This window comes from Acanthopagrus latus, chromosome 19 (assembly GCF_904848185.1).
Source record: "Acanthopagrus latus isolate v.2019 chromosome 19, fAcaLat1.1, whole genome shotgun sequence".
Taxonomy (NCBI): Eukaryota; Metazoa; Chordata; class Actinopteri; order Spariformes; family Sparidae; genus Acanthopagrus; species Acanthopagrus latus.
The window spans coordinates 4831868-4850615 of record NC_051057.1 but is presented as its reverse complement, the minus strand read 5'-3'; the positions used below and the strand labels follow the sequence as shown (position 1 = coordinate 4850615).

At 40.6% G+C, this 18748-nt stretch overlaps 1 protein-coding gene across 1 annotated transcript; it reads right to left on the bottom strand.

Annotated features, from left to right (window-relative positions):
- Nucleotides 1-9472: 9472 nt before the first annotated feature.
- LOC119009122 (C-C chemokine receptor type 3-like) lies at nt 9473-16747 on the bottom strand. The gene is made up of 3 exons (XM_037080143.1): nt 16609-16747; nt 16187-16384; nt 9473-12591 (listed from the first exon to the last, which is right to left on the bottom strand). Exons 2-3 carry the CDS (start codon nt 16354-16356, stop codon nt 11733-11735), a joined length of 1029 nt encoding a protein of 342 aa, XP_036936038.1. The 5' UTR covers nt 16357-16384; nt 16609-16747; the 3' UTR covers nt 9473-11732.
- Between the last annotated feature and the right edge of the window lie 2001 nt (nt 16748-18748).

Sequence of the window (18748 nt, the reverse complement as noted above, 5' to 3'; positions counted from 1 at the left end):
ATATTCACAGTGGGACAATCATTAAGACAAAGGCTTTGAAAAAACTGTCAGCCCACCTGCTGCGGCCACACTGTGTTGTTATCACCTACTGCAAAAGTGTCCCGTGCTGGGCTTTGTGTGAGGTTCATGGTGATAAATATGGAGGAATATTGTATTTACCGGTAGAAATGGGCTTCCATATGAAGGATCATATCAGGGCAATAAATAAGTCATGTATGTGAGACGTCAGTGTCTTCTGGGTCATTGTGCCGCTAAAGATTTTTTTTTTTAATAAGAGGATTTTCTAATTCTCGTTCTAGTAGGCCAACACTGTTTATCCTGGCTACAGCCCTGCAAGCAAGGAATGATTCCCCATGTAAAAGATGCCGCTAGTCTTTGTTAATATATTTCAACTTGGGATGAAGGATGCAAAATTACTATTTTGTGTGTGTACACAGGTTTAGGTGCGCTCCTCTATCTTTCAAATAGCACTACACCCCTTAACCACCACCCTGAACGTAATGTGGCACACGTTACCAATGCTGAGAGGTAGATTCATATTTGAAAAAGAGGCTGGTGCTAGCTTATGACCACTGTCTGTTGATGTGTATGGATAGAGTGCTGCACGGTGTGCACAGTGCCTGTTATCTTCAGCTTCTGTCTTTGTTGAAACTGCATTTCCTGTGTTGGATGGAACTAAAAACATAGAGAGCATTTGTTTTCACTGTCAAGCTTGGCCAGTGGATGGCAGAATAGGTGATAGGTGGCAGAATGAGATCTAAAATTTCCCCACGTGTGAAAGTGCCCCCTCTGTATATCCAAGTAGAAGGTCCAAGTATCATACCGCATTGTGAGATTATCAATAAATGATTGTATTAATAATGACCATAGTGTGCTATCATGCTGAGATAACTGCAGTTCTTCACAAAGGTAATTAAAAATATCACATCTGATGTCAGTGTATCAGTATTTTTCAGGTAATGATTTAACTGTACAACAAAACATTGTACTACAGTCACAACTCAAATTGACTTTAGTTTGAATTAAAGCTTACGACATGGTTGAATCAGTAAATACAAAAATTCTAAAGAAAAAGCTTCATCATGATATGAAACTAATTAAAGTAGAAAGGGGGCACTAGTTAAGGCAGCAGGGGGCACAGTGAGCACAGTATATAGATAATTTGGTATACTGTGAATAAAACGTGGAGTACTTTTTTTTTGAAAAAAAAAAAAAAGAAGTGAAGGACATGACAAGGACAACATGATGAAGCTCATTACAGACTGTTGGATGTCTTGGGTGATTATCAAACCAACTTCAGCCCGGCGTCTGAGCTGTAGCACTGTCTGCACTCCTCTTCCTCTGCTTGTAACTTTCCCCCTCATCTCCCACTGATGACTGTGACTGATTGAACCATCAGTCTTTACTTTTCCCAAGCAGTAAAACCATTACAAAGTGCTGCTCTGATTATTTGCCAAAAAGTTTTTGAATCAACACAGCCGCAGTGATTCAATTTGGTAACGTACGTTTCTGCAAACCGCTGATAATTTGAAACTTGATGTTTCTTCAGGTCACGCTGTGCTTGTGGTCTGGCTGGATGCGCCGTAGCAACAAAACACACTTGGTTAGAGTTTGGAAAAACATTGTGTTTTGGGCTTGAAATATCTGTTTTTGTCGCCACAAACCAATGAAGAATTGTCCTAAGAGCTCCTCAAAAGTGGTTGCACAAATGTTGAAACGCAGTTTGAACCGTGGACAGTGGCTTGACAGTCCTCTCTCCTGTAACTCCACCCCCGTCCGCTCCACCTCATATTAAGAAAGAAGGTCCTAAATATGTAAAATGGTTTGCAGAAAAAGTTAACTGCAAATATTTTTAACCTGGCAATTGGGCTGATCGCATTCTATGCAATCCACTAATGAGTTGTCAACCGCTAACAATCAGTAAATGGTATTATTAACAATTACCTCATCAAATATACTATATGGCCACTTCTGTGTGATATACCATCTCTAAAGCATAGGGGCATAAACATCTGTAAAGAGCCTGAGCCATGCTGGATTGTGAGATGCTAGATGCCCTGTGGCGCTCATTAAGTTGTCTTTACATTCAGCGCTACTCACCAAAACTCATCGTGTGTATTGTTATGCGCCGACAAATACAACTAAAATGCATTCACTCTCTCATCAAACGTGATTGTTCACATCCATGTTTGCTTGACGATCGGAGGCACAGCATGAAACCCTGGGGAGGAGTGACACATGTATATGTGTCCTTGTAAGTTTTTATTACCTTACCTTATTGATTTCACTATTTTTGGTTTGCTTGTATTGTGTTGCAGCCTTTCTTCTTTTTTTTTTCTTTCAAGCCTTTTACAGTGACACGTGTCTCTGTCAGTTGAGAGACTGCAGGGAATGTTTCCCCTTCTTAGCAATCCAAGACGAGTCACGAGGACAAAAAACAAAGTTGCAACTAAAGAGCTGAAACAAAGGGCAAACCACACCAAAGTGCAAATCAATGAGAAACAAGAGAAACAAAAACCAGAAACACCCAGGCGAGACATGAGGAGGCACCGCAGATAACACGACGGGGGAAGACAGATTAGCGATACTGTTGAATGCGGACGAAGATGGAGGAAGACGGAAAAAGACAGAACGAAGTGACGAAGACATGACAAAAGAACAAACACTATATAACTAATGAGGGGGATAATGAAGAGGTGGACTGAGGTGAGAAGAAGACGGGTGGGCTAAGGGATGGAAAAGCACTAGATCAGTGTTCCAAGTTCACTGCTAAAAGAAAAGTATACAGTGAAAATCGGCAATTCAAAGAAGAATGGAAAAAATGTGCATTCATTCTCCCTCCAACCAGCACAAGACCCATGTGCTTAACATGCCAGGAGACTATGCCTGTGATGAAGATTTCCAGTTTGAAACGGCATTATGAGACGAAGCATAGGAATTTTGAAGAGACATTTCCTCAAAATTCAGAGGTAAGAACAACAAAAATAAATGCACTTAAATCACCATGTCAAGCTGCAAGCAGGATTCTTGTCACATCTAAGACACAACAACAAAAAGCAACAGAGTGCTTACTTACAGTGGTGTGGATTTTGGGTCAGCACAAGAAGCCATTCTCAAATGCAGAAATAATAAAAGAATGCATGACACAATGTTTAGTGGCAAACAAAAAGAGGAAACATTCAATTATGTATTTTATGTCAAAATGGAAATTACATTTTAATTTAGTTTGTATCTTTGTTGTTGTTTTGAATGAAAAGGACATTTTGTTTGAAAATTGCAGTATTATTGCATGTGGCCTGACCGACCTCAACACATGAACCTTTGAGTCGGCCCTTTAAGATTTGTATTTGAGTACCCCTGCACTAGAGGGATGGGGGAAAAAAACACATGAGGAACTGAAAATCAAGACGAGACACATGAGGTAAAATTTCAAAATAAAGCAGGAAACGTGAACATAAAAAAACACCTGTTAGAATGACTCTCTCACTGTCTTGTATGCTGAGAAAAACCTTGCGCTCCTGTTCGAGAAGCAGAGGGGCCGTGACAGTACAGCGCTAGTTGACAACCTGCAAATGAGAATAGAGAGGAGAACCAGCAATCGGGAGCTGCCGTCGTTTGTCTTAGCTATGAGTGTATTTATACCATAAGCAGTACACGTTTCACAGTGAGGCCGACAAAAGTGACTGATGAAAATAGCATACATGTAGCATAGTCCAGAGGACTATGGATTTACCAGCAATGCCACCCCGACGTTCTCTTCAATACAAGAGATCAGACATTCTTCGGCACATTTTTCCAGCTGAACACAATTATTGCCAGTGCTTCTTTTTGATTCCCCTGGCTCCTTTTTTTTTTTAAATATCATCAAAGCCCTCATGGTATTCAGACAGATTGATTGATTTTAAGCATTTGCAGAAAAGTTTGACAATGAGGCTGTTTTCAAGCCTGGCCTGACATTTCATTTAGACAAGTGTGATGTGGAAAATTACAGCAAGTAATGCGAATACAGCAAGATGGCAGATACAAGCAGAGACTAATGATCACCCTCTTTCTTTCTTTTTTTCTCATAATCTAACACACACACACACACACACGCACACACAGTCAGCAGTCAGGGGAGGCAGTACTGCAGACCCTAAAGCCATGTTATAAGTCAAGACAGGGTAGAGGGTGCATGTAGCTCTAATCCTCCAATTAATTCTCATTCTTCACAAGTGGAGGACCCCAGAGAGCTTCCTGACACTTCTATTAAAAAGTAAAAATGAAACACAGCATGAAGGTGAAGCAAGAGAGATCTCTTTCTTCAGAACATCTCCATAGAGGGCGATTTTTGGCAAAAAGCTACATTTTCTTTCTTCTTTTCATTCTTCCAAAGGCTCACGGGGGGAAAGAGTTAGCTTGTATGCAGCTTGTAACATAAGGCATTTTGTACAGGACCAGGAGAATAACATGAGATGAAGTGAAATTGATTTTTGTGTCAAAACTTTTGACCTTGGATTTGCGACAATTATTTAAAAAAACCCATGCACAGATGTTCAGGAAACACACAGAGCAAATGATGAAAGAAGTGGTTAAGATGTGCAAACAGTCAGCACGGCTCAAGCACTTTATCAGCTCTTCCGCAGAAATCAGATTGAAGCAGGAAATCATATCGACTGCTTGACAACCAAACAAAAGTTATCTTGAAAGAAGTTTCTGAGCTCACAGCTCACTTGGCTCACACGTTTCTCTTGACCATGGTTGTCGAAAGGGAAACATTTGACTTGATTTTTTTTCTGCCACCTTTTAGTGGCAAAAGGCTCATCGCAGTGTCAGAGAAGCAGGGCAAGACCTGGTATTAACGTCCGTCCGGAGGTATCCAGTCAAAAGTGTACAGCTCTAAGCCCATCAGTTCACTCCTGGCAATAACACATGTCACATGTGACCACTTGTGATCAGATCTCATTTCACAGGGCCAAACAGAAACAACACTTTTACATGAACAAAGAGATACCCTCATGAGGGCCTCAACTTTTAAGACTTTTGCAGAGGCGTTTCACAAAGATTCTCCTGCACTAAACAAATTAGATATTTTTTAAAGGGGGGGTCTCGCATCTGTAGTTGCTACCACACATCTGTGCAGATACAGTGTCTATAAAAAAGTGAATGAACAATTAAACTACTCATCAGCTCCCTCCTCAGCTTGCTCGTTTATTTCATTGAAAGCTGCGTTTCTCCTGATTTCATCCTCATCGGGAGTGATTTCCTGAGTGGAGGAGGGAGGCTGGGTCACCTTCAGGCTCTGGGTAAGCTCATCATCACCAGGGTGCTGCTGGGCCTTCTGCCTCTCCCCCTCCTACCTCTTACTGATTGATGTTCTGGCAGGAGGAGCCGTCTGTGGCGCACCTGAAGGGCCTCGCTGAGGTTATGGTAGCTGCTTCGGGAGAGCTGGCTGGTTAGCTGCTTGGAGAGCGAACAGGCTGCTGGAGGAACTGGCTGTCTGTGGATGCTGGCTGGCTGATGGCTGAGTAGACTGAAGACAGTGTTTTTTGTATTTCGCGCTGGTCAGCTGTAAGGCCTTGTGTTATATAATGTTATCCCTAACTCTCCTAAAGGTTCAAGAAAGCTTGTGACACCCACTGCATTCATCTGTTTTTCTTTTTTCTTTTGTGTGTGTGTGTGTCTCTGAGCTTTCGCAATATTCCTCTGGTCAAAAAAGGGGAAGTAGTAAGTAACTAAGCAATGAACATTGTGGAGAAAAACAATGTATCCCTCTGTTTTAGTTGTAAAAATGTCAGACACACTTCTTTCATCCGTCCATAGAAAAATCAAGCCTGGTGGCAGACTGAATAACACAGTGAAGGCGAGTTTTATAGGGAAACAATCTATACATGGATGGTTACATTTTTTGTACAGTCATTACATTGTAGCCCCATTTACACTGCCCTTTCAGTGCCAGAATCATGTTATAATTTTCTGCTGTTCACAGTCTGATAGCGTAACACATCCTTCACTCATCAAATAGAAGAGAAATGTCCCACACTTCCACCAACAAAGCAATGTAATGACCAGGAAAAAGTAATGTGGTAACCAATAGTGTCTTTGGCAACTTATGTGAGGAAAAAAGCCTCTGTCATCCTGTCTTTCATCATCTCTGACATTCTGTCTCTCATCATGTCTGTCATCTTGTCTGGCATTGTGTCTGTCATCAGGTGTGTCATCCTGTCTTCCCTGCCGATGCTTCATCACCAACGCTGTTCAATAAAACAGCGTTTGTCCCTGGCAGCAGAGCCAGTGGCTCCCTCACTTTAACTCACATGTCTTTGTAACTACAACTACAACAACGCAATGGTGGAATGTGACAGTCTCTGGGAATCACTGCAACTGTCAGCACGGCTGACAGCGACTTAAGTGAACTCTCCCCCAGAAAACAGCATCCCTTCCCGCAAATGAAAGCCAGACAGGGTCCTCTGTTTGCTGGTGGTGATTACGTAATTATATAATTTAGTGCAAAGAAATTTAACTTTGTTACTTTCCAGGATGCATGGTGAGTCAGGATCTCAATCTCAACAGCATCCATATGATTATAAACAGCCGGCAGATACATAAAAAATAACACACGGATGCAAATGTATAATGTTTACAATCACGCCTCTTTTCCGCAGTGCCACAATGAACTGCTTGGTTCAGTGGGAACAATCAAAGGATGAGAAATGGCAAGCCTTCATTGTATAATGCATAGTCCCTGTGTGTATGGGGATAGATCAGTATTTACTCCATAATTTAAAGTAAAGCAAAATTTTACGTGCTATATTCAAAGGTAAATGCTGCATGGACCTTCTACAGCTTTGCGAGTAACCATGTTTTTCACATGAATCATTTCCAACCCTTGTTTGAACTTGGGTCCATGAAAAGTAAACAGAGAGAAGCTGAGTACAGCCATCTTAGCTAACTGCACTGGGATCTTCATCCGGGGCAACTTAAATGTTATGCATGTGTGTTTAGCTGCGGGCGGCTTTAGCAAACACAGTCAAATAGTTCATGCGTACAAGTTACCGAATTGCAAGAAAGGATGACAAGATATGCATCTTTCAAGATTCAAAACACATTTGTCATTGTGTGCAATACAAGATTGCATCATGAAATTTCCATTTGTAATTCCCTTAAGCTACATACATACATACAGATACAGAGTCATCATGAATATTAACCAAGTAAAACAACAAAATATTCATGGTTATTAGTGTTAGCATTAGTGTTGATGAGCGTTGATGAGTTCAGGAGTCTCACAGCTTGGGGAGTGAAGCTGCTCTGTAGTCTGGTGGTACGGCAGCAGGTATCTGTACCTCATGTCAGATGGCAGCAGGGGGATCAGACTGTGGCTGGGTGGGTGTTGTCTTGAAGTATCTTCAGGCTCTGTGCAGACATCTCACTTCACTGATGTCACTGATGCTCTGTAGATGGTACCAGTGATGTTTTGGGTGGTTTTAATCACCTGCTGTAGAGCCTTCCTGAACTTTTCTTCTGGCAACCACTGTAATTTGGGATCATAGTGGGTCCAGGAACATAACCAAGCTTGGCCCTGTCTAAGTTTTTCGATGAGTGCTGGACCACCGCCTGTTTCCTGACAATATATTGTCCCTTTTTTATAGTTTGTGAAGACCGCAGCTACTGTGTATGTGTGTGTGTGCATGCATGTGCGTGTGCACCCGTGCATGCTTGTTTTATATCATTAATCATACCACCTCTCTAGCTGCTGGAGAGAAGCTGCTGTAACAGTGAGCTGGTAGGCTTTTGTTAACATGCAGGTCACACTCTGCAGCTGACCTGCAGTTATTTTCAATAACTCAAGCTACAGGGTCGTTTTCCTCACTATGAATATATCAGACTATTCTGCAGTAAATGGCCTGATGCTGCAACACTGGTGTGTTCGTGTCACTTAGAACATTACTCATATCCCCATATTCATGCTGAGTTTGTGTTGCACAAGAGTCCACTTCCTCTGTCCTCCTGGTCGAAAGCATGTTTAATCTGATAATCATCAGCGCAATAATGTCAGGCCCTTCTAACTTTCATGGGCCTTGACTTTACTCACGACATAGCAGAGAAAAATGGTTGGAAAGAACACTTATCTGAAAGCATTACTTTCTGCTGAGGCCCCTATTCATTCTTGACAGCTTGATATTCTTTCCTCCCTCTCTCCTCCAGTGGAAAGGATGGCAGAAATTTAAGCTTGGTTTACAATCTATCAGCGAGCAGTGTGCGGGGTGAAGTTAGCCACAGGAGGAAAAATTAGCCATTGAGGCAGGAGGGTAGCTTGGCAGGCGATCTGTCAGAGCTTTTAAACAGAACCCATGCTCTGAACAAACTAGAGGATGTAATAAATGATGAATAATGACATTTACAACCATTGAAAAATAATTATATGCTAACTTGAAGGTAATTGTGAAAAATAATTGTCAGAATTAGGTAACTGCAAAACTACAGAAGGTAGAAGGTAATATATTTGTTTGAATAGGGGGCAGCTTAGCCGCTAAAGCCTCTTGCCATCTTTGGAAGTAGCATCTAGCTAGTGACTAAGCAATTGTGACCAAACCAGAGGCGATTGTGAAAAGACAAACCAAGACCGTTTTTGGTAAGTTTTATTTCATTCATGTCCTCTTTGAGTGCATTTAGGACGAATTAACAGGGCAATTAAGCTCATCTTAATTCGGTATAAGAAAGAACTTGAATTCATAAGGATCACAGTTGTATTTTCTGTTAAGTAAAGGAAAAATGGTCTCCTTTTTTGAAGTTTTGTGAATGTATTTTATTTACCTTGCTGCTAAGACATCTCACCGCTGAAACTACAAGGCTATCAGTCCATCGCCTTTTGTGTTACAAGTAGCTTTACAAGGAAGGACGGGCCAAGGCTAGCTGGTTAGCATACTGACTTCAGTAGACATTTATGCAACACAGTGCCGTGCATAGACATCTTTGATGTAAAGTCAAATCTATTGTTCCTTGACATTCTGTTTATGATGTTAGTCCATTTTTTTTATGTTTTAAAGGAGCTCTGTGGATCCACAGTACTGCAGCATTAAAACAAGTTCAACACATCATCTACAAGCTTGTACAAACAACTGAGAGAGACGGGGAACATCTATTTTTTTATTTTTTTCTCTTCATGATGCAATCTGCTCAAATATGTCCACTACAAAGAGTGATTCATGTAAATTGCCAGAAACTGTTACATGGAGCACCTCTAAACTAAAATCCTGGCTATGTCTTACAAGTTGCTCTTTAAAGGCTGGGCTTCTTATTTCTCCTCCAAAGAACATATTTTGTCAGTCTCGATCAGTCACCCCTTCTCAACGTGAGCATGAAAAGCATGTGCACCATGCAAACTCAAACTTTTAAGAAGCAGTGCTGTCGGAGATGAATGATTTTTTTTTTTTTTTTTTGGGTGGGGTGGGGTCGTTAAAGGACTGTGAAAAACAGAAAACATGAAGCCTGCTGAATAAAAGATCTGATTTAATCAAACAGCTTAGATTTACAGAGGCAAATGCAAGAACTAAATCAAACAAAAACCAACCGAGCATGAAGCTTTAATTCCCTTTTTTGGTGCAGTTCCCTCAGTTTTATAAGTAGAATGTGGCTCATATTAAACTTGACAGAAAAACACCATAGCAAAGAATATGAATCATTATGAAATACATATTTACAAAGGAATACAATCAGATGGAATATAAAATTAAAACAAATATAGTCACAAGCAGCCATTTACAGGCTGAAGGCCATGTGGAAGATGACTGGACAATGAGTGTGCACACTTGACTCACTGTTTTGCAGAAGCACACTATATTAGAACAGGTTATAGATACTCTGTGGTCAGCTGTTAAACAGAGTCAGATGCACAGAGCTAATATTGTTCTCTTTGTTCTCACGCTAACCACAAAACCATTAAAGTTGACCAAAGTTGACATTTTACATACTGTAAAATGTCAACTTTGTCACCAAAAACATGGCTGGGAATAGTGCTAAGGTCTCCTTAAAAATATCCAGTGGTGTCATGCTTGAAAATGTGAAAACAGAGTCTACAACTATGTCCACTGGTTTGGCAGCCTTTCTCGCCTCCACCACCATCCCCTCCACCTTGTGATATAGAACTCTGGTCTTAAACATGTAATGTGACATGACAATGTAAACATGGTATGTATGACTTGTACAGCTTTGAGCGTATCACTGGTTAACATGATGGATTTTGTTTAATGCCCTTAATGTTGTCTTTATTAGCAGTAAGTGTGGCAATGACAGCTCAGTTAGCAGAACAAAATAATTAGTATTTTCCATGTTCCCCAAATGTTTACATTTCTACATGTCGCATTTACCATATCAACATGTATACAATATGAGTAGTATTACACTCACAGTACATGACTGTGAGCTGACTTTCATGGAGGGGGTGGTGGTGGCAATGCAGCTACGTGTAACAGCTTCCAAGCCATTGACCACTGTTCAAGATAGTGTTTTAATTTTTGTGTGACACCAATGGATGTTTTTAAAGAGACGTCAGGACGTTGTCTAGTTGTAGCTGTGCAACATAAAGCATTGTGATGTTGCACGAACGCACATAGCCAACATTTATTCTAGGGTTTGAGTTGGCAGTGGAAACTTATGAGACAGCACATACAGCCCCAGCTGACCTATTGTAATTCTCAATCTTGCAGCAGAACTAGTTAAGTTAATCTACCTTTACTTTTGATAGAGTTGTGGGTCAGTATTCTTGTAATTACATTCATCTTGGACAACTCTGCAGCACATCATCATGTCAAGTGCTAAAATCTAAAGGACTATACATCTAGTCTATACAAAGTGTTCTGCTATTGTTAAAGTTAAGCCTTAATGATGACTCAGGGAGCGCCTTTTTGTGATGGATGGGTGTGAATGAACTCTCTCAACTCTACCATCGGGGAAAAGTTCATGGTATGCAATAGCCCATCAGTTAAAAAAATAAGTCCACCAAAAAATTTTTAAAAATGTAGTCATTATAGTAGTAGTAATATATATGTGCATGGAGAGTCAGGTTAAGTTTTGTAGTCCACAAAATATTTCATGAGCTCCACAGCAAATAAACTTAAGCGCAAATCAACTTAAGTAGCTTAGGCAAGGAAAACCACCATAAAAAGCATAAGATGGCTCTATACAGCTTGTCAGGCATGATCCGACTCTTCCCTGAGATCCCAACTGATTTGAAAAGGTATTATTTACACCTTCAATGCATGGTCAAGTGGAATATGAAACTTCACAACACTGACCATTGGCATGATATCGAGTGGATAATAACTGTTCCTTTAATGTTTCTGTTGCGGTTGACATGAATGGGGGTTTACAGAGCCCTCCAAAATCAATGTTTTTACAGTTGCCCAATTTTATCAATAAACCTCTGATCCCTGAAGGGAAGAAAGCCGCCAAAAACAACGGTACATGAGGAGACCAAACTTGAACAACCCTTGCAAATCACAGTGCCACCGTGCTGAACAGTTTAGGTAAGAAAACATCTCCTAGACTCTTGGCCAATAATATTTGTATATGGAGCTCAGGACTCTTTCAATGTGTTAACCAAACACATCTTCAGCAACCCAGCTACCCAAAGTGTAAGTTCTCGCTATCAGATACACATTTGTTTCTAAAAACTCCCACAGCATTTCTTCATAGGTTTTAAACCCACTGTTTGTTGAACACAGCCCGGAGAAACAAAGGCCTTCCCCTTCCTAAAGATCATTCGGTGTAGTTTTGGTGGACACATTGGTATTGCTGTGCTGACTGACAGAAATATGCCTCTTTAGCCTTGGGAAACGTTTCACCAGCATCTGTCTGAAATAGTTCTGGAACTTTCTCCCAACAAATGTGTAGAAGATGGGACTGATGCAAAAGTAAGTGTAAGCAAAGATACGAGTGACGTGAAGAGCGTAAGTCCATCTCCTTGATTCCTCACAGGGTAAGTCTCTGTCTTGCATCAGCAGTGCAATGTTGAACGGAGTCCAGCACACAAAAAACAGCAGCACAATGATGAATATTAACCTCACTGTTTTGAACTTGGTAGCGAGCCTGGATGATATGACAGTGATAGCAATCCTGACATAGCAGTAAATAATGACAGCGAGGGGAAATAGCAAGAATAGAAAGATCTGAAGGTAAAATCCAGACTCCCTCAGCGTGTCTGAGTTATCGGGCGATAAATTACCTGGATACTCACCACAGTATGTTATGTTATTCAGGTTATGAACATAAGCACTGTGGATAAACATCTGCTTGATGCAGGACAGGGTGCTGACCAGCCACACCACAGCGCAGGAGACCACCGCATACTTTTGATTCCTCAGTCGTGATGCGCTCAAGGAGTACACAACTGCCAGGTGTCTGTCAAAGGTCAAAAGAGTTAGGAAGAGGACAGAACTGTAGAAGCCCAAGTAGTAGGCACTTCCGACAATCTTGCACATGGCCGTGCCAAAGATCCAGCTGGAGAGCTGCATGTAGACTCCCATGAAGGGAAGGCTGCTCACGAAGATCAGGGAGGACAACACCAGGTTCAACAGCAAGATGTTGGTCACAGTGGTCAGTTTCTCAAACCTAGGAGACGGACATTGAAACCGTTAGAAGGAGAGAAATACAAAAAGGCTAAGTGGTCACACAAGCATTTGTGACTGATGTTTCACAATTTTCAGCAATATTTTGTTTGTTCGTATTATAGTATGAAATCAGCATTTCTACACAAGTGCCATATCTTGTTCACATTATTTATTTATGGCCTGACTTTCATATGAGGAGGTGGAGGGGATGGTGGTGGAGTTACAGGCCAGAGGGCTGCCAAGCCAGTGACTGCAGTGCAAGACAATGGTCGAACATTTGTGAACGTGACAACACTACATATTATTTTAAGGAGAACTTGGAAGAAATTCCAGCTGTTTGTGATGACAAAAAACAGACGAAACAGATTTTTGACGGCAAGTCAGGACCCAGAAATGGTGGAGAGCAAAACAGGTCTCTGCCTTAAAACATTTCCCAACCCTACTCTGAAGTGGTTCTTGTGGCTTACCCTAACCCCACCATAAGCATGCCTAAAAAAAGAAATCATAAAACTGAAAATCAAATTGAAAGAAACCTAAAGTTGGTTTGCAGAAACTTATATTGCCAACATTTATTCTGGCTATTGTGTTCAAATCCCTGTTGTGGCTGTAAATGTTTCCCATCTTTAACCTAGTGGAGTGTGGCATGACTTTTCCATTCACAAAAGTAAGCTTAATATCCTTTTCAACAGCATTAGTTGGAGTGGTCAAACTATGAGATAGTGGAAGAACTTCTTTAACTAATTCAACTTTACATAATTCTTTCTTTTCTATTTTGTTGTGCTTAGTGAGTGATCTTTTTGAGGGTGATGCTGTCAGTTATCCTGTTATTCTCAACACTGTGCCTGTCCTATCAAGAAGAATGCCAGCATCAGGCTTTTCAGCAACTGCCCCAAAACCCTCAAGTGTCAAAGACTGAGGGTAGTGGCTGGGGAAACTATGACCATCATTTCCATTGTCCAATCAACGTTGTTTTTTTTTTAAACATGACCAACATTGGTCACCAACCTTAAATGTCTTTAGTACTGTAACAGTCACCTGACCTTACGGTAGTTTTAACCCATGTTACAATGTGTCCCTAACCATACTTAATGTAATCCAAAACATCACCTTTGTACAAACAAAACCAGATTTTTTTGTATTTACACCTAACCGAACCCATCATGATATATCATGAAACAAATATATTTTCAGTAAGAAACCATCTTTTTAAAGGGATCACAGCAGCACCTGCAAACATGTTCCTGTTCTGACCCATGACTACCAATGGTGGAAAGACTACTGAAAACCTGTGCTCAAGTCCGAGTATAGTTATATAAATGAGACTTTACTCAATTGCAAGTAAAACTATTAGTTGCTAAGTTACTTTTTAACTGTTGGTGTTTAAAGGTGCTATTTGTAAAACAATTGATTCTGACTGGGCACCATCACAAATTGAAAGTGAATCATAACCCTTATTCTTAGCGATAAATACATCAAATAATGATGATATTGATATAATTTTATTTCAGCATGGTCTGTGGATAAATGAAGCCGCAGATGAGGCTAGTTTTGAGTTTTCAGTTGTAATTTCAGAGTTGAGAATGCTACTTTCCCTGAGCCCTCATCATGTCAGCATGCAGCTGACACAGCATGTCTTATTGCTACCTTCCCCCTGTAATATGTATTGTCAACACTCCTTTCAGTCCGAGGCCCAGGGAGACTTTGCAAAATTCATCTCTGAATCTGCCACCTGTGTTTCCATGAAGACTGAATGTATTTTCACATTTGCTTGCACTTGAGGGCAGACAGCGGCGATGGAGACAGCGGCAGAGTGCAGACAGTGACAGAGGAGAGGTAACTCTTGGGGGGCTCAGACAGAGGACAGCTACTGTACTCTCCTCTCTGTGGGTACACGAATAAGAGGCTCCTAGTATGACTTCATCTGTACTCTCCCAGTGTGTGTGTGTGTGTGTGTGTGTGTGCGCGTGTGTGTGTGTGTTTTCTGACAACCTGGTGACATCTCCAGTCAAATCTGACAGTCCTACAAATGGTGTTGAACTGAAGCCTGTCGCAGGACTGCTCTGTCCATTCTGCCTTCCCAAATATCAGAATATGAGGCAAATGGACTCAAATATCTCTCAGGATTTTTTTGGCTCAAGAAGTGGACAATGTGGCTAAATGGACAGAGCAGTCCTGCAACAGGCTTCACCATCGAAATTGACTGGATATGTCAAATCCTCTGTATATATGTAATTTTACACTTACAGTTTTAAATCCAACATGGAGGCTATAGTGTTCAGTTTGTTATCATATGTAATATAATAATAAAGTAAAAAAAATATGCAATAGGAGCAATAATAATAATAATGCATATCTATAGTCTTATTATCATTATTATAGCTTGCTGGGCAAGTTATACTCGTTATTATCGCGTTAACTCACTAATTAATTAACGCTGACAATTCGTCGCGCATTAGCGCAGGTTTTATTTTTTTTCATTATTATTGTAAAAGTCTGTTGCTTACAGGCTTTTATTTTGTTAAAGTCTGTTGCTGACTGCTGCCGAACTGGAGAAGAAAATAACTGGCGGAAGAACAAACATGGAGAAGGGAACGGAACTTCTACATGGCCATTTTCAATATTAATGCCCCAGCAGTGGCAGTGACCTTTAATATTGTACTGTATGCTTTGATAACATTTTAAATTAAGATTTGCACTAAATATTTTAATTTAACTGCTACTGTATAAAAAAAATGCTGATGTTAAAGGGATAGTTTGAGTTTTTTGAAGTGGGGTCATATAAAAGTACATATCTATAGTCGATCTGTTCCAACATTTTAAATAAAAGTGCGCTATACGCTACTTTTGAATTCATTACTGGATTTTGTGTATACATATGCAATTAATCGTGATTAATCAGGGAAATCATGTGATCAATCGCGATTAAAACTTTTAATCATTGCCCAGTTGTTGTTGTTGCTGTTGCTGTGATCATCAATAACTGATAGGAGGAACAAGTGAACTGTACCATATTTAATATTGTGTATCCCTTGAATCAAATGAGAGAATATTTCAGCAAAACTCAAGTTAAGCCCATGAACCCATACATCCTGGTAGTGTGCTATGCTCTCCTTTGGCCTGAAAGCAACAACTGTAAAATCAAATACACTAAAACTCAAATTAGGCAAAAGTCAGCACCTCGCACCCCTCAACAAGCTAACCAGTCTATGTAAAAAATATTGTGGTAGCTCATGGCTGATTATTGACCTTGCCCTTAAACATGACTTCTTCGAACACATACAGCACTTGATCTTCTGTCGTACTTCTAACAAAACAGCAGCTCAAGGTTTGCATGCTTGTAGTATTAAATTGCAGTAACCACAGGTGTTGCCGAATCTGCCCCAGATCGGAAATTATAACTCCAGTTTACACCTTGAAAAATGAAACCCAAGGGTAAAGCAAATGTGTGTAAATGACTAGAGAATAAGTGACACACTGTAAGAACTGTCTGAATCAGGGCCATGCAACACCGATAACTTGCTCGTGTGGTATTCTCTTAAAAAAAGACACCTGCGGCACTGTGCGATGCACTGTACTGTTACTGTTCAACCACTCACCGATGGATGATGACCAGAACCAGCATGTTGCCACTGAGGCTGAAGAAAAACATAAAGTAGAGGACGTAGGACAGATGAGACCCCAGGAGGTTGTCGCTGTCCCTGTTACATGGACCAACAGGCGTGTACCCATCGGTGGGATACTCATAGTCAAATGGTGTCGTTGACATCTTTTTTATGCAGTGTCACCAGGGGAATCTGCCAGACACAGAAACACAGCCGTCAAACATAACATTCTCAAAATTATGATCATCAAACAATTCATCTATTAGAAAATGATTGAAGGTGTAGGAGCTAATACATTTAGCATGTGAATAAGGAGAGCTGGACAACAGTGCCTTTAAACTGAGAGGCTCAGATGAGCACAGGAAATAAAAGCAGCTACGGGAATGTGAGGATGATGCTAAGGGGAGCTGACTTACCGTCCGGCCAGCTTGGGAGGCTTCTTCTTGTTGTCCGACTCTGAAGGCCCCAGATGTCTGACTCATGGTGAGTTCAAGCCACTCCATGATAAGTCAGCCAGCAAGGGGAAGTGCCACAAAAAAAGTGGGAGTGTCTGTGCATGTGGGAGGGAGTGATTACCACAAGCAAGACTCCACACAGACAGAATAAATGCATCTGGGCACGTCTCATGTTAGTATCATATTAAAATCATAATAGACTAACTGTAAGGAAACTTAAAGAAGTGTATTTACAATAACAGTAAAGTACAGCTGGTCGCTGATGAGGGTGCAACGTCAGGGAGGAGACTAACATGAGTGTGGTAAAAGCTCTGCAGTGCACCTGCAGAAGCTGCTGTCATATAGTTCACACTAAGCCCAATCAGGTGTTCATACGAAAAACAGGAGGTCAAGGTTGTTTGAGTACTACATTCTGGACTAAAAAGGGTTTACCCTAAAATGTATTAAATCAATAGTTCATTAAAAAAAAAGTTATTGTCCAGAAACCCCACAGCTGACCAGTGCTCACTTCATTTTCACCTGTTTTGGGCCAAAATCATCATTTTAGCTGCGAAGCTAAAAAAAAGAACAAAAAAACAGGGAACTTTACTATGATTAGAGTTCAGGGAAGAGTGTGGTTTGCTCACTACTGTTGAACACTTTTTAAAAGGTTTTTTGTGTGTGTGTGACTGTTTGAAGGTTTGTAGATAGACCCAAAAGTAGACAGTCAGACAGGCTAAGGTTATGAGGTGATAGAAAGCCAAAGTAGCACTTTGAAATTACACTCAGAATTGGGCCGAGTTGACCGAAGTATTTAAGCAAGGGGTGATGGGGAGATTCGGTACAGGTGTGTGTGTGTGTGTGTGTGTGTGTGTGTGTGTGTGTGTGTGTGTGTGTGTGTGTGTGTGTGTGTCCAAGACCAAGCCCCTCCAAGAAAACCACGCCTCAGCCTGAGACGCACCTCTGAAACTGGTTTTGGTTAATCAACCCAAACACCTGGTTAAGGCTTAGGAAGTATTTTTGGGTAATGTTAATTAAATGCTGTATTCTAAAAGCAAGTCTTGGGAAAAGGACCATCTCGATCTCCACACGGAGATGGTTTATCAAAGTACTTTTTAGTATTTTAGTATGATGAGAAGATTTGTATGGCTTTTGTTTGTGGCTGTCTGTGCTCTGGTTATGAAAAAATTCTAAATAAAGAGGAAGACAAGATGACGTCACTGATGATAAGCTAATCTCTTGTCACAACAGCAGCGCACTGTATTTTTCAGAAGGCAGCGTGTGTATGGTGACAAATGATCACATCGCAGGTGTCCTACTTTATATCCGTCACACTTCAGTTGCAAAACAAATACTGTAGCGAATCATGCATACAGCATATTGCAGTTAAATGTGCTAATGATTCAGTTACAGTCAGCTTACACAAGAAAGGGGCCCTAAAGTGGATACTATAATGCTGTAAAGAGTCCATATAAAATGTTAATAAAAGCAAGAAATGGTTGTTGACTTGAGAGAGTCAGTGCCGAGCTGACGGTGAAAGAAATTGACACCCAGGGGAATTTTGAATGTAGTGTGAGGACCGTTTTAAAATGGCACAAAAATGACCAGAAATTGGTTCCTTTGAAGTCATGATGGTTTTTTTTTTCTTTCTTTCTTTCTCCACTTTCTCTTCCTGGGCCAATTTTTGGAACATTTTCTTTAATGCCTTCTCTTTGCCTTCAAGATCCTGACTGTGGCTAACAGGAAGACACTTGAACGCTTCGTTTGGGGTTCAGCAGAGTTATTGTGGTACAATCAGCTCTCTGATATGTACAATATCTCCGCTCTGACCACCATACACTCACAGCACCACCCTACAGGGCAAAAATATCTGCAGGCAAATATTATTATTATTATTATTATTATTATTATTATTATTATTATTATTATTATTATTATTATTATTATTATTATTTGCTAAGCCTACTCTATCCTTGGTTTTTGTTTTGAATTTAAACTCCATTTGAAATCACTGACCCTGGGTAAAAACAATTAACTGTTCAACTGTACAGTCCCCAAGGGGGAAAACCAGAGGAGTAAACATGAAGTCATACAGACTGACAGCTAACGCTGATTGACACTG